This window comes from Panthera uncia, chromosome X (genome assembly GCF_023721935.1).
Source record: "Panthera uncia isolate 11264 chromosome X, Puncia_PCG_1.0, whole genome shotgun sequence".
Taxonomy (NCBI): domain Eukaryota; kingdom Metazoa; phylum Chordata; class Mammalia; order Carnivora; family Felidae; genus Panthera; species Panthera uncia.
In genome coordinates this window covers 102,962,065-102,977,176 of record NC_064817.1, presented here as the reverse complement: position 1 = coordinate 102,977,176, position 15,112 = coordinate 102,962,065, and the positions used below count along the sequence as shown (strand labels likewise).

General features: G+C 43.9%; 1 protein-coding gene across 2 annotated transcripts in view; it reads left to right on the top strand.

Annotated features, from left to right (window-relative positions):
• The window catches only part of AIFM1 (apoptosis inducing factor mitochondria associated 1), a 31,457-nt gene extending 18,982 nt beyond the window's left edge, over positions 1-12,475 (top strand). For both annotated transcript variants that reach the window (XM_049644280.1, XM_049644279.1), the window contains exons 7-16: positions 1,125-1,209; positions 1,853-1,929; positions 3,668-3,776; positions 4,657-4,764; positions 5,102-5,190; positions 6,120-6,260; positions 7,945-8,087; positions 9,775-9,899; positions 11,684-11,880; positions 12,220-12,475. In XM_049644280.1, coding sequence (XP_049500237.1) covers positions 1,125-1,209; positions 1,853-1,929; positions 3,668-3,776; positions 4,657-4,764; positions 5,102-5,190; positions 6,120-6,260; positions 7,945-8,087; positions 9,775-9,899; positions 11,684-11,880; positions 12,220-12,291 — 1,146 coding nt within the window. In that variant the 3' untranslated portion in view covers positions 12,292-12,475. The remainder of the gene's footprint in view (positions 1-1,124; positions 1,210-1,852; positions 1,930-3,667; positions 3,777-4,656; positions 4,765-5,101; positions 5,191-6,119; positions 6,261-7,944; positions 8,088-9,774; positions 9,900-11,683; positions 11,881-12,219) is intronic.
• The last annotated feature ends 2,637 nt before the right edge of the window (positions 12,476-15,112 follow it).

The following is a 15,112-nucleotide window of genomic DNA, read 5'->3' as shown; positions in this document are numbered from 1 at the left end:
GAGGGTACAAGAATCTGGAAGCAGCTGCAGCAGCAGCAGCAGCAGCCAATACCTGCCCTGGGTGTGATGAGGAGTGTGGGTGAATAAGCAGTCTGTACGTGTGAGGTATCCTTGGCGGGAGAGCTGAGTTTTAGTGAAGGATAGAAGTTGGACAAAATCTTGTAAAAATGTTGAGAATGTAGGAGCATTGTTAACGAAGAAGGTTTCCAAAAAGCCAAATAGAAAAGTCTGTCTCTGTTCTCCATTTCCACAAATTGTGCAGGGACTGTGGGGACTGTAAGGATTTGTTTTAATGTTAGTTGCGTAAGACTATGACCACTCGGGGCACCTGGGTGGTTCAGTGAGTTAAGTGTCCGACTTCGATGCAAGTCATGATCTCATGGTCCATGGGTTCAAGCCCCGCACTGGGCCCTCTGTTATCAGTGTGTAGCCCACTTTGGATTCTCTCACCCTTTTTCCTCTTTCTCTCTCCCCCAACCCCCGCGTGCACACACACACACACACACACACACACACACACACACTTTCTCTCTCTTAAAAATAAACAGTAAATTAAAAAATCTTAAAAAAAAAAAAAAAGCAACTGTGACCACTTGAAGAGGCTGGATACCAGAAACTGTGGTGCCAGTGATTACTTAGAAATGGTTTCTTGGGGCACCTGGCTGGCTCAATCGGTTGAGTGTCTGACTTCGGCCCAGGTCATGATCCTGCGCTTTGTGGGTTCGAGTCCCATGTCGGGCTCTGTGCTGACAGCTCAGAGCCTGGAGCCTGCTTCAGATTCTGTGTCTCCCTCTCTCTATGCCCCTCCCCCGCTCTCTCTATCTCCCAAAAATAAATAAACATAAAAAAATTATAAAAAAATATAAATAAATGGTTTCTTAAGCATCACCTTAGGTCAAGAACTAATTCTTCTCACTAGACTGATGGCTAAAAGGTACAGGGTTCCTTTTTGGGGTAATGGAAATGAGCTATAATTATAGTGGTGATGGCTGCACAACCTTGTGAATATACTAAAAACCACCAAATTGTACACTTTAAAGTGGTAAATTTTATGTTGTGTGAATTATGTCTCAATAAAAAACTGTTTTAAGCTAATGCATTTCTCCTTTCTGTGTATGTACCAGGTAGTGCAGCTGGATGTGAGAGGCAACATGGTGAAACTTAATGATGGCTCTCAAATAACCTATGAAAAGTGCTTGCTTGCAACAGGTGAGTGTTTCTGGACAGGGAGTTTGTCCCTGGTACAGCTCATTCGAGTTTTAGTATAGAAGACATGACTTAATCTTAAGAAAACCAAACCCAGTATCTCTGAAGTGGTCCTCTTCTCTTGGTGCAAAGCCCAGCTAACTACAGGCATCTGATCAGTAGCCCTGCCAAATTATCCTTGCTGTCACTTCCAGTAAGGGCATGGATGGGTATTGAAGAGAGTGGCCTTTTTTTTCCCTGCTCTCCCTGTTAACCCTTGCCCTCTGCTCTCTGCCCTGTGCCCTGAAAATGATACAGCCTCATGGCCACTACCAATCAGAAATCAAAAGGGGAGATCAAAGCTGTCCCTTAAACAAAGCATGCTTTCTGGTGAACGCCCTAGAAGGGATTGGAGAAGCAAAAACTGAGGCCTTGTGGCCATCACTGGAGAGGGCAGACTCTTTGTAGAGAGACTCTCAAATGGCTTGTCGAAGAAAATTGACAGAAGCCTGCCGGGAGAGAGGTGAGGTGAAGGGAAACAGCCTTCATGCCCTGTGAATGCTGAGGTGGCCCTGGTAGAGAACACCACAGCACCACCTTTGTGAGGGGATTTTCTGGACTAGCTCCAGCTTGTTGGGCTAAAGGGTTTTCCTTCTTCTATTTCTAGGAGGCACTCCAAGAAGTCTGTCTGCTATTGATAGGGCTGGAGCAGAGGTGAAGAGTAGAACAACACTTTTCAGAAAGGTAACTTCTGTAGTGCTTTGGTTGTGTTGGTTTTTGAAGAGGTAGCATAAGCTTGTGGTCCCCAAGCAACCATCCAGGAATCAGGGGACGTGAGTTCCTATTTATCGCTCTTCTACAGACTTGTTATCTGGCCTTGAACAAGTCACTTCCTCTCTCTGCACCTCAAATACCTCACTCAAGGGTTTTCTACTCCTAGGTGAAGAATACATTTACTGTTTTTGATTACTTGCTATGGTTCCTTCTGATTGCCCTTCCATAGTTGTTTTTTTCCTGATACACTGGAACTCCTTATAGCCTCTTGGCATTTTGCATTATAAATGCTACCGTGGAGACTTTGAGGAGAAAACTTAAGAATACCTAAGTGAAGGGGCACCTGGGTGGCTCTGTCGGTTAGGCGTCCGACTTCGGCTCAGGTCATGATCTCATTGTTTGAGAGTTCGAGCCCCGCATCAGGCTCTGTGCTGATAGCTTGGAGCCTGGAGCCTACCTCAGATTCTGTGACTGACTAACTCTCTCCCTCCCTCTCTCTCTCTCTCTCTCTCTCTCTCTCTCTCTCTCTGCCCCTCCCCCACTTGCACTCTGTCTCTGCCTCTCTCAAAAATAAACAAAACGTTTAAAAAAAAAAAGAATACCTAAGTGAAAAAGGAAGTGGGGGCTTTTTTTCTTAACACTGCTTTACTCATGAAAACAGCTGAAATTTTCCAGCCACTCTTACGGGTATTTGAAAAGATGTGTATCATCCTTTAAATTCTTGATAGAATAAGGTTAATCAGCCTTTGGCACTATGGACATTTGAGGCTGGATAATTGTTTGTTGTAAGGGGCTGGCCTGTGCATGTAGGATATGTAGCAGCATCCCTGGCCTCTCCCCACTAGCTGCAAGTAGCACCTCTTCACACCAAGTTTTGACACCCAAAAATGTCTCCAGAAATTTCCAAATGTCCACAGAGGGAGAGAGGGCAAGACTGCCCCCAGTTGAAAACTACTGACACTAGAAAGAATGTTACAATGGAGAAAGAAATTTATATCAATATCAGAGGCTTGGGCCACCTGAGTGGCTCAGTTGGTTAAGAGACTAACTCTTGGGTTTCGGCTCAGGTAATAATCTCACAGTTCGTGAGTTCACGCCCTATGTGGGGCTCAGGCAAAGAGTCTGCTTGGGATTTTCTCTCTCCTCTCTCTCTGCTCCTCCCCGGCTAATGTGCATGCATTCTCTAAATAGATAGATAGATGGATAGATGGATAGATAGATAGGCAAAAGCCTGCTTGGGATTTTCTCTCTCCTCTCTCTCTGCTCCTCCCCCGCTAGCGAACGTGCATTCTCTAAATAAACAAACAAACAAAACAAACAAAAAAAAAAATAACAGAGGTGGGGTGCCTGGGTGGCTCAGTCAGTTAACCATCCAACTTTGGCTCAGATCATGATCTAATGGTTCGTGGGTTCGAGCCTTGCGTCAGGCTCTGTACTGACAGCTCAGAGCCTGGAGCCTGCTTTGGTTTCTGTGTCTCCCTCTATCTGCCCCTCCCCTGCTCGTGTTCTGTCTCTCTCTGTCTCTCAAAAATAAAATAAAACATTAAAAAAATAAAAATAACAGAGCCTATAATTGAGCCACTTTATACAAGAAGAAGATTTTATATGCAAATTACTATTATCAAAGATTTAGCAGAAAATTCTTCTCAGTATTATCATCCTATACCTCTTTGGAAAATCAGTGGACTAAACTGGTATGATCCTGCAGATTGGAGACTTTAGAACTTTAGAGAAGATTTCCCGGGAAGTCAACTCAATAACAATAATCGGTGGAGGCTTCCTTGGTAGCGAACTAGCCTGCGCTCTTGGCAGAAAGGGTGAGTACTAGGCAGTGACCTCGATTTTCTCTCTCTGGTCTTATATCCTATGCTTTTTGGGGCTCTCACAAATTCCAGGGATGCATTTTCCAGGATCAGTAGAAAGAGTTTGATTAAGATTTATATGGTAAGGGGCACCTGGCTGCCTTAGTCAGTAGAGCATGCACCTCTTGATCTTGGGGTATGAGTTCAAGCCCCATGTTGGGGGTAAGGTTTACTTAAAAAAAAAGATTTATATGGTGTAAAGCTAAGCACTGAGCTTAGTTCTCATGAGGAATCCCTTAGTGAACAAAAAGCTGTCATTTGAGCAACTGAGCAGAACTGCTTTCCTTCCCTTCCTCTAGCCTCTAAGCCAGGACTCCTTTGAAACAAAATATTAAGGAAAGTGAGTTATTAAGATGGTAAGTGCAATATAGACTACAGAATCATATGTATATTTGAACTGCTATTCCCTGTAAAAGTCAGTCTTCAGACACACAATGGTTCCCAGTTGGATAGATCTGTGTGTTCCAGTTTGAATGTTTCATTGCAACCGTTTTTCTTAATGTTAGTTTTCAGCTCTGTGAAATCAGGGCATCTTTCTCAGGAGGGTGCTTACTGTTGAGAGGTCGTAAGGCACCTGTGTAAGTCTGAGGTGATGCCTGGGTGTAAGTGCACTTAATTCACTTATAGATGAATCCAGGGATGGCAGTTCTGGCACCTGTTATATTTGCCTTGTCAGTGCCCTCGTGCCCCAGTGACCCACAGATAGGAGCTCTGGCCTGGGTCGCAGCATTGCCCGGCATATAGTGAATGGCTACCTGCTGCTCCTTTACTTCTCTTCCAGTCTTTCCAGGATTGGCTTTCACCTCCCACTATACACTCTGTTTCTTCTTCCCAGCTCGAGCTTTGGGTACAGAAGTAATTCAACTCTTCCCTGAGAAAGGAAACATGGGAAAGATCCTCCCTGAATACCTCAGCAACTGGACCATGGAAAAAGTCAGACGAGGTAGGGAGACTCCTTCCATATGCTGCTACTCTTTCCTTTGAGTTAGGCCTAAAGCAAAGTTAGCTTCTTTGGGAACCCCCTTGCCATACACCATATCACCTGACAGATGAAGTATTTCCACCATTCTCCAGTCATCCAAGTTCACGTAGGTGTTCTGAATCTGATGCACCAAATTTCTGGAAGTACTGAAAGTGAACTGTGGGTGTGGGGTCTCCAAGGCTGCCTGCATACTGATGATTACCGGTTTTATGATAGCAGATGCTTTAGTCATCTTCTCTACTTGTCGTGAAGGTGGTACGCTCACAGACTCAGCCTCAGGTCTCATTTGCCTTCACAGAGGGGGTTAAGGTGCTTCCCAATGCTATTGTGCAGTCAGTTGGAGTCAGCGGTGGCAAGTTGCTCATCAAGTTGAAAGACGGCAGGAAGGTAAGGAGGGGAAGATGGGCTGCCAGATCTTCCAGCTCTGCCCCCTGCCTTTCCTTATTCTTACTCCTTCATTTGATAGCAGTAGTTTTCGGGGCAGCCACCATTCACCTGTCATAGTTTTCTGAATGAACTTTCCATCCATTAACATAAGAATGATGAGGGGTGCCTGGGTGGCTCAGTCCGTTAAGCCTCCAACTCTTGATCATGGCTCTGCTCATGATGACATACTTTGTGAGTTCAAATCCCATGTTGAGCTCTGTGCTGACAACGTGGAGCCTGCTTGGGATTCTGTCTCTCCCTCTCTCTGCCCCTCCCCTGCTTGCGTGCACACACAATCTCTCTCAAAATAAATAAATAAACTTTAAAAAAGAGGCCTTTTTAAAAATAAAAAAAAAATAGGGCGCCTGGGTGGCTCAGTCGGTTAAGCGTCTGACTTCGGCTCAGGTCACGATCTCACGGTCCGTGAGTTGGAGCCCCGCGTCGGGCTCTGTGCTGACTGCTCAGAGCCTGGAGCCTGTTTCAGATTCTGTGTCTCCCTCTCTCTCTGACCCTCCCCCGTTCATGCTCTCTCTCTGTCTCAAAAATAAATAAATGTTAAAAAAAATTTTTTTAAATAAAAAATAAATAAGAATGATGAGAGCCAGAGTAGACACCTGTGAGCCATTTTCCCATAGCTCCCTCCTGTCTGTAACAGATTTTTGAGACCTCACAAGGGTGGCAGATTTCTGTTCTGATAATGTGGGGTTTATTTGTGTTTAAGGGAACTTTATGAAGTAGAAGTTTAAATCTATTTACCAGAGTTACCTAAGTTAACCAGTGATTTTTTTTTTTAAGTCTCCAGTTCTGAGTAGAACAATGTGCAGTTGCTATGTCCATAGGCATACATGGAAACCGTGGTAATTGGCTGAAGTATTTCTTTTTTTCCTCAGGTAGAAACTGACCACATAGTGGCAGCTGTGGGCCTGGAGCCCAATGTTGAGTTGGCCAAGACTGGTGGACTAGAGATAGACTCTGATTTTGGTGGCTTCCGGGTAAATGCAGAGCTCCAAGCACGCTCTAACATCTGGGTGGTAAGTGTGCTACAGCACGAGCAGGCATGGTTCCTTGTCCCCAGCCTGTGAGCAGGTCTGCCTGGCAGTGTGCAGAAGCTCACCGAACTTTCTTACCTGAACAGAGCCGGGGTGTAAAGCCCAGGGTAAAGAACAGGAATGTAACTACTTGACTTAGGAGATCAGGTATGGCCTCATGCCACAAGCCGGTGGAAAAGGAAATGAACAGTGTACATGCCTGCAGAAAGACAGTTCTTCCCATTCTCCAGTTGGCTGCAGCCATCAGCATTACCCAGATGTGCTCATGCCCAGCTTTCACATTGATCTTCTGTTCCCTTTGCCCGAACGTGAGTCCAGGGAATGGAGGATGAGGCAGCTTTATAACATTTTGGAAAGGAAGATTACTCCATTTTCATTATCCTTGAGCACTATTTTTAGCTGTCTTAAAAAAATCTGTTATGACACAAACAAGACTATAGTGTGTAGAAACCATGAGGTAATTTCCCCATTGTTAGATCATTACGAGTGTATTGTGTTTGATTATGGACTCTGCAACTAAGGACATGGGAACTTTGAAGGGTGTTTTTCCCTTAAAGCTTTTTTTTCTTAAAGATAAAGTGTACTGGATTTTTAAAAACTGTTATAAAAGCAATCTGCACTCAATATGGAAGACACAGACAAGAAGGGGGAAGGTGGGAAAATCACCTATAGCAAGCACCAGTATTTTGGTGTATTTCCTTCCCTTCATTTTCTTGTGCATCAGATTTTTTTCCTTTGTTGTAGATGGTCATGGTGAGTGTGCTTTATATGAACACTTGTATTCTCCTCTTTTTCACTTTCCCTTCTAACGTATCTTCCACGTTGCTTCATAATCTGCAGTCTAATGACTATATAATAGTCCACCAAGTGGATTTCATCATCCACTTCACCATTGCTCACATGTTGGATTTTTAGGTTGCTTTGGGGGAGTCTGAATAGCCACAAAGATGAACAAAGGGTTAGAGCACTCACGTGCCACATGTTGAGTGAAGGTGGCCTTGTTCACTTCCAGCCGGAGGCCCTCTCTCTGCTTGGAACACTGAGCTCACTCAGTCTGTACCTCTCACCTGGTACCACACTCATTTCCACCATGCTGTGGTGAGGGGCGATGCTGCATCTTCAACTAGGTGACACCCTCCTTGTGAGCAAAGTGTGGCTTGGGTCTGTCTCAGCCACCCAGACAGGATAATGCTTTGTACAGGAATAAGTTCTCCGGAAATATTTGGTGAATGAAGGAACTGAGGCCGCATGACCAAAATAAAATCTTACCTTGGAAAAGATTTCTAGGTAAGAGGCAGTCACACCTAAAAACTGGTTTCCAGGCATAGGAAAGCATATTCTGCAAACCATGGCTATTAAATATTTGGTCTCTGCTAAGGGCAGAATAAGAAAAGAAATCAGTGTGAGCTGGAGCATAGAAGATTTAGGTTAGCTTTGTGGAAGCACAGATTCGTTTTTTGATTTGGTTTTTTTTTTTTTAAGCCTAGAATACTTTTTTAAAAATGGAATCTCAACTGTTTTTTTTTTTAATAGTGTAGGTGTGATTCTGGCCTATAAATGGAAAACATTAGGTAACAGCACAAGGTTTTATTGAGCCCCCAAAAGTATGTTCTGTCTTCAATTTGCTTTTTTATCGTGTGCTCATGTAATGTATTTGTCTCCAAAGGCAGGAGATGCCGCATGCTTCTACGATATAAAGTTGGGTAGGAGGCGGGTAGAGCACCATGATCATGCTGTTGTGAGTGGAAGATTGGCCGGAGAAAATATGACTGGAGCTGCTAAGCCATACTGGCATCAGTCAATGTTCTGGTAATAGTTTTTTGTACCTTGTGGATTCAACTTATTAGAACACAGAATTACTGAAACCACAGTTACAGTTTGGTTTCCATGTGGGCCAGTTAGCTTAATACAGAGGGGGAAAACTTTCCATCTCATTTCCATGTATTTTACACCCAAGCAGTGTTCCAGTAAAAGGCCCCACCTGGCATAAGTTAGACTAGGAGAATGAGTGGAGAGGGCATCAGCACTTCTGGTAAAATAGGTCAGAGTTTGAGCTCTTAGCTATAGATGGCAGTATATTTTTATTTGTTCTTTGCTGAGCCCAATGTACTGACAAAAAAGGCAGCCCAGGGGCACCTGGCTGGCTCAGTCAGTGGAACATGCGACTCTTGATCTCGGGGCTGTGAGTTGGAGCCCTACACTGGGTGTAGAGATTACTTTAAGCAAAAAAAAAAAAAAGGCAGCCCACTCATATGTAACCCTTAAGATCAGCAATTCAAAGTCAGACATAGGTAGGCAGTTCTCTGGATAGCAAAAAGTTAGCAGTGGACATTCCTGAGTACTGGGACTGGCCTTACTTGGCACACTCTCATCTTGTTCCTTTGAAAGATGGAATACATAAAAAACTTCAAGGTTTCCAGAACCTCTAAACAATTTCTGTTGGGGAAATTCTCAGCTGGTGAGAGTACATTTTAGGACAATCACACACAGTTTTGTGAGTGGGCAGTAAAAACATAACAGATGGATTTCAGGGTCAACACATGTAAGATAATGCGGTTAAGAAAAAAAATAGTCCATAGCTATACAAGTATCAGTTAGGTCTCAGGAACACAATCCAGGAGGTCATTGTGGACCAATCCAATCCCCGAAGACACCAGTTCATTGAGCTTCTATGGTCAGGAAGATGACAACATGGGAATAAAAAGCAGAACAAAGGGAATATAGTCAATGATATTCTAATAGTGTTGTGTGGGGACAGGTATAGCTCTGCTTGTGGTGAGCATGGCATAATCACTAAGTTTTACACCTGAAACTAACATAACATGGGTGTCAGCTATACTCAAACATTAATTAATTAAATGATGGCAAACTGTAGAGCACCAGAAACAAAACCATGAGTAGCCTCCATGATTTACAAAACCATGGTGTATCTGTGCCTCAAACACTCTCTGAAGTTCCTGACATACTAAGAGCAGGGTATGATAATGATAGGAAAAGTTTCCAAGAGAGACAATTAAAATGACCCAAGTGGATGGAGGCATTGCAGCCTTGATAAAATGAAGGCTCAGAGGAAATACCGTGAGTTGATGAAGCTGTAAAATATCTCAGATTCTGAATTCTAGAAATACGGAGTACTCCTTAAAGCTTCAAAAAGGCAGTTTTAGGATGAGTTAAAGGAAGGTAGTGAATAGTAAACTCAAAGAACCCATCACTCATCAAGTATGGTAAGGGGTAAAAGCATAGATAAATTTAGCAAAGTGTAGATCATTGTATGGATATGTGATATGTATAATGGCTTCCTAAGGGAAATAAAAACTGGTTTGGGATAACCCCAGATGCTCTAGCAAGTGGACAGATCAGTTTGGCGTTTCTCTTGTTGCACCTACCAAGTTCTCTGGTTGGCACGAACCAAAGTGCGGTGTCTTAGAAAAAATACGCCGTTGTGTCATTCTTTGCAGCCCCTTGACAAAACACCCTCTTGTCTCTCTTTCCTTAGGAGTGATTTGGGCCCCGATGTTGGCTACGAAGCTATTGGTCTTGTGGATAGTAGTTTGCCCACAGTTGGTGTGTTTGCAAAAGCAACTGCACAAGACAACCCAAAATCTGCCACAGAGCAGTCAGGTAAGGAAGCCCAACTACTTCTCTTGCAAGAGTGTTGAGCAGCAGTGGTCCAAATTCTCCTGAATAAGGAGTTTCTGTATTGACCAGAGGGCACTGTCAGTGAAAGCCTTTCTTCATGTTGTGCTTTAAAATAAACCATACCCGAAGTTCTCACACTTTTGTGGTCTGAGAGCTGGCAAAATCAGGTCTCCTGGTCAAAGCGTAGACTCAGATGTTGTGGGTATCTGTCCTGGACTCTGGACAGTGGCTGGCTCAGCAACTCTTGTTCAGTTTGCCTCTAGGGGATAGGAAGCCCTGTGTGATGAAGAAAACCTGAACTTTTTAAAGATTATTATTATTATTATTATTATTATTATTATTAGCTTCCTACTAATCCAAAGAACCTTAGTTTAGGCCTGAGAACCGTAGTTTAGGACCTACTATCTTCCACGGACCCTGGGTGGTGAAGAACTGGGCTGAGTAATTCTTGAGCTGCCTGTAATTCCATCTGTCAGGTCTTACTGCCAGGTTTTCTTTAGATGGGAGGCATCTCTCGTGGAATGAACTTCTCTCCCACACACAACTCTCATTAACTCTTAGACCTATTCTCTCTGCCTTCCATGACCCTGGCTTAAGTTATTTAACCTTTGTGTCCTCTTGTTAGAGGCATTTCAAAAACAGGTTGCTCTTTAAGGAGAGAGCAAGACATCATAGGGACACGTAGGTCCTTTTTCTGTACAATCCAAGTGATAACATCCACCCGCTCCTTCATTCAGCCCTCCAGGGAAGTGGATCCAGGAGAGGGACTCAGGGACTTATAAACTTCAGATCACCACTCTGTGCACTGGGCAGTATTATTTGGAAACTGGTTGTTCTCAGAGGACAACACACTTCCTCCCCAGAAGGAAACACCTCCACTGTGGTTTTTCCATATTAAAGTGTCCTTTCCTGCTTTGGCCAGAGTGCCTCTAGCAGTACTGCCCAATAGACCTTTCTGCTATAATGGCAGTGTTCTATTTCTGCTGTGTCCAGTACATTAGGCACTAGCTGCATGTGGCTATTTAGCACTTGAAATTTGACTAGTGCAAATGAGGAACTCAATTTCACATTTTATTTAATTTTGGTTAGGGGCGCCTGGGTGGCTCAATTGGTTCAGTGTGTGACTTCGGCTCAGGTCATGATCTCCCGGTTCGTGAGTTTGAGCCCCACGTTGGGCTCTGTGCTGACAGCTCAGAGCCTGGAGCCTGCTTCAGATTCTGTGTCTCCCCCCGCCCCCGCCTCGCTCGCTCTCTCTCTCTCTCTCTCTCTCTCTCAAAAGTAAATAAACATCAAAAAAATAAAATTAATTTTGGTTAAAATAAATTAAGCTTTAATTAACTTTTATTTATTTAATTTTATCTAATTAATTTTAATTAGAATAGCTGTTTGTGGCTAGTGGCTACGATACTGGACTGTGCAGCTCTAGAATGTTTCTCAGAGGGCAAGGGCAAGTCTTCTGCAGTGTGAAGAAATCTAGATACCAGGAAATATCCATAGCATAAATTTAAAATGAGATAGTAAGGGAGGGAAGTTTGGGGTTAGACTGACCCAGTGCCCTGGAGCTGGCAAGGAAGACCTTTTGTTAGCTTTGTCAAAGGAGAGGATCTGGAGAAGTCAGTGTTCACTAAGGGGGCATAGAAAAACAAATCATCTAGAAGCAGCTTGAATGAAGCAGGTGTCAAAAGATGCTTGCCTTCTAGAATTTCCTAAGTTCATAACTGACTTTGTTTTGTTTTGATTTTGTCTGTCATGTGGGTTGGCCACAGGGACTGGTATCCGATCGGAGAGTGAGACAGAGTCTGAGGCCTCAGAAATCGCTGTTCCTGCCGGCAGTCCCACAGTCCCCCAGGCCCCAGCTGAAGGGGAGGACTACGGCAAAGGTGTCATCTTCTACCTCAGGGACAAAGTAGTGGTGGGGATCGTGCTGTGGAACATCTTCAACCGAATGCCAATAGCAAGGAAGGTGGGTACCTGTCAGAGCTCCTAGAGGAAGATGGGCAGTGTGGACCAGAAAACGCACTTGGGACTCCATCAAGGTGCCTTGCTGTGCATTGTCCACCTGGGTCAGACTGAGCCTGAGCAGAACAAAGGTGTAGCCTTGCCTCAGGAGCGTTTCTTTTTCACTCAGGACTTGGCTGGGTGGCCTGGGAGCTGTTACCCGCTCATTTGGGGTTAACAGAAAGCGGTTCCCACAGCCCTCTCCCAGTGTGATGTGGGGGCTGGCCTGGGCTGCCCCCATTGTGCGGGCCCGCCTGAGTGCACATGACGTGAGTTAGTGACCCATTGTTACTCTCTCCCTCAGATCATTAAGGATGGTGAGCAACACGAAGATCTCAATGAAGTAGCCAAACTGTTCAACATTCATGAAGACTGAAGCCCCCCACAGTGGAATAGGCAAGCACTTTGCTGTCCCTGACAGCAGTTTGGATGAGCATTTTTTATTCAGCAGACTTCCTCTGTGTGTATGAGTGTGAATGGTAAAATCTTTTGTGAATATTTCAGCCATGTAGACAAATTCTTAATGTTCACATAACTAAATAAAACCTGATTCTTCTAAATTCAATTCTTTTCTGTTTGAAAGGGAGCAGGTGGGTGAGGGGAGGAAAGCTGAGCATGTTAGCGAGCAAGCGCACTGGAGCTACGACCAAGTGTGTGATTTTCCTCAGCCTCCTGTTCCCTGCTCCACGCTCTCAGCTTTTTTCAGTTCCCTGAATGTGTCTCTTGCCCCATCCATTGTTGAGTGAGCGAACACATAAACATGTGGAATAGACTCTGATTTACCCAGAATGATTCCTGTTGTCCTGCTCAGAATTGGATTGGTCCTGCAGGGGCCAGCAAGGTCACTTACTGCAAAAGAAACGGGTTCAGAGACCTGGCGCTTCATGGCTAAACCTGGAGACTGACTCCTTGAGGGATCGTGATCTCTGAACTCCATCTCTCAACTCCTCCATGCACTGTCCCCCAAACTAGAAATCTGCTCTCTCCTAACCCTTTTTACCTAAAACAGGCTTATAGACAACATCTCACTTTCCTGGGGACAGAAGTCAGAGTTTCATAAATCAACTCATTTTTTTACATTTCAATTAGTTAACTTTTCAAAATCAAATCTTGGGGTGCCTGGCTGGCTCAATGGGTGAAGCATATGACTCCTGATCTCGGGATCGTGAGTTCAAGCCCTATGTTGGGCATACAGGTTACTTATAAAAAAAAAAAAAATCTTGGGGCGCCTGGGTGGCTCAGTCAGTTGAGCAACCGACTTCGGCTCAGGTCATGATCTCATGGTTTGTGAGTTCAAGCCCCACGTTGGGCTCTGTGCTGACAGCTCAGAGGCTGGAGCCTGCTTCAGATTCTGTGTCTCCCCCTCTCTCTGCCCCTCCCCTGCTCATGCTCTGTGTCTTTCTCTTAATAATAAATAAACGTTAAAAACATTTTTTTAATCAAATCTTATTTTTTTTAATGTTTATTTATTTTTGTAGGAGAGAGAGACAGAGCGTGAGCAAGGGAGGAGCAGAGAGAAAGGAAGACATAGAATCCGAAGCAGGCTCAAGGCTCTGAGCTGTCAGCACAGAGCCTGATGCGGGGCTTAAACTCACGAGCCATGAGATCATGACCTGAGCCGAACTTGGACGGCTGAGCCATCCAGGTGCCCCAAATCTTATTTTAATTAAGAAGAAATTTTTACTACTTATAAGAGTCCTGTTATGAATATTTTTGTAAAAAGAAAATTATTACCAGCCTGGATTTTTTTCAATATTGGGTTTGCTTAAAGAGATTTGCAGCTACAACAAATTCCTTTCCAAACACTAGAACAGGATGAATGTCCACTTTAAGAATTAGCTGCACTACTGGGGCACCTGGCTGGCTCATTTGGTGGAGTGTGCAACTCTTGATCTCAGGGCTGTGAGTTCGAGCCCCACATTGGGTGTAGAGATGACTTAAAATCTTTAAAAAAAAAGAATTAGCTGCACTCGGACAGGTTCTTACCATATGTATACAGGTTTAGTGAAATACTATCTGATTGATGCATAGCATATCCAAATCCATATGTAGGAAACTTATCTAGCATCCTATGAAATAGGACTTATTATACAGTAATAATTGCTACTACAAAGATGGTGGTAGTTCTAAGATCCTAAAGCATTTCACAAATCATTTTTAAAAGGATCAAATTGTGGGGCTCCTGGGTGGCTCAGTCAGTTGGGCATCCGACTTCAGCTCAGGTCATGATCTCACAGTCTGTGAGTTCGAGCCCCGCATCGGGCTCTGTGCTGACAGCTCAGAGCCTAGAGCCTGCTTCAGATTCTGTATCTCCCTGTCTCTTTGCTCCTCCCCTGCTCATGCTCTGTCTCTCTCTGTCTCAAAAATAAATAAAAACATTAAAAAATATTTTTTTAAGATCAAATTGTGATGTATCTTTTTTTAGTGTTCTGTGAAGTTTAGTCTTAATTTTTTTTGACAGTTGTTATCCTTATATGGAATGTCATTGTAATTCAGTTAAGTAAAATGAAATGATTTATTCATCTAGCCAGGCAGTAGTTGAGTGCCTACTGTGAGTCAGGTACATGTCAGAATAGGAAGATGGAAAAAACCTGGCTGCTTCAGGAACTCCTGGTGTCAGTGAGGAAGGCAGGCACATGAGCACAGAAGTATAATACGGGGAGATGTGTCCATAGAAAGACACAAAAGTATATAGACACACCAAGAAGGGAGGTCACTCAGAGCAACCATCCTTAGTCAACTACTGCTGCTAGATCACTTCCTAAAGCGTAACTTGGTCCTCCTAGCCCCACCTCCACCCCCCAGTTGAAGAATAAAATGACTCCTTGTCACTAATCGGATCAAGTCCAAAGTCTTCCATAGTGTTCCTGAAGCTCAGCCCACAGTGCCCCATCCAGCCTCCTCTCCTGCAGCATACACATGTATGCGGGCACACGTACACGTCTGGTTTCTTGCGACCTTTAAACTTTTTTTCATGCTTTTCACATCTGGAATGTCATCCCCATTCCCTTTTACTTATCCAATCCTGCTCACCTCTCAAGTCCCAAATGAAATCGCACCTTGGTAACGTGGTACAAGTTGGATTAGTGCCCATGCATGATTTCATCTCTGAACTCCAATTGCACCTTCTACCTTTGAACTTGATTGTTAAGTCATTCTCTGCATTATTAGTTCACTCCCTGAATTGATAGTAAGCT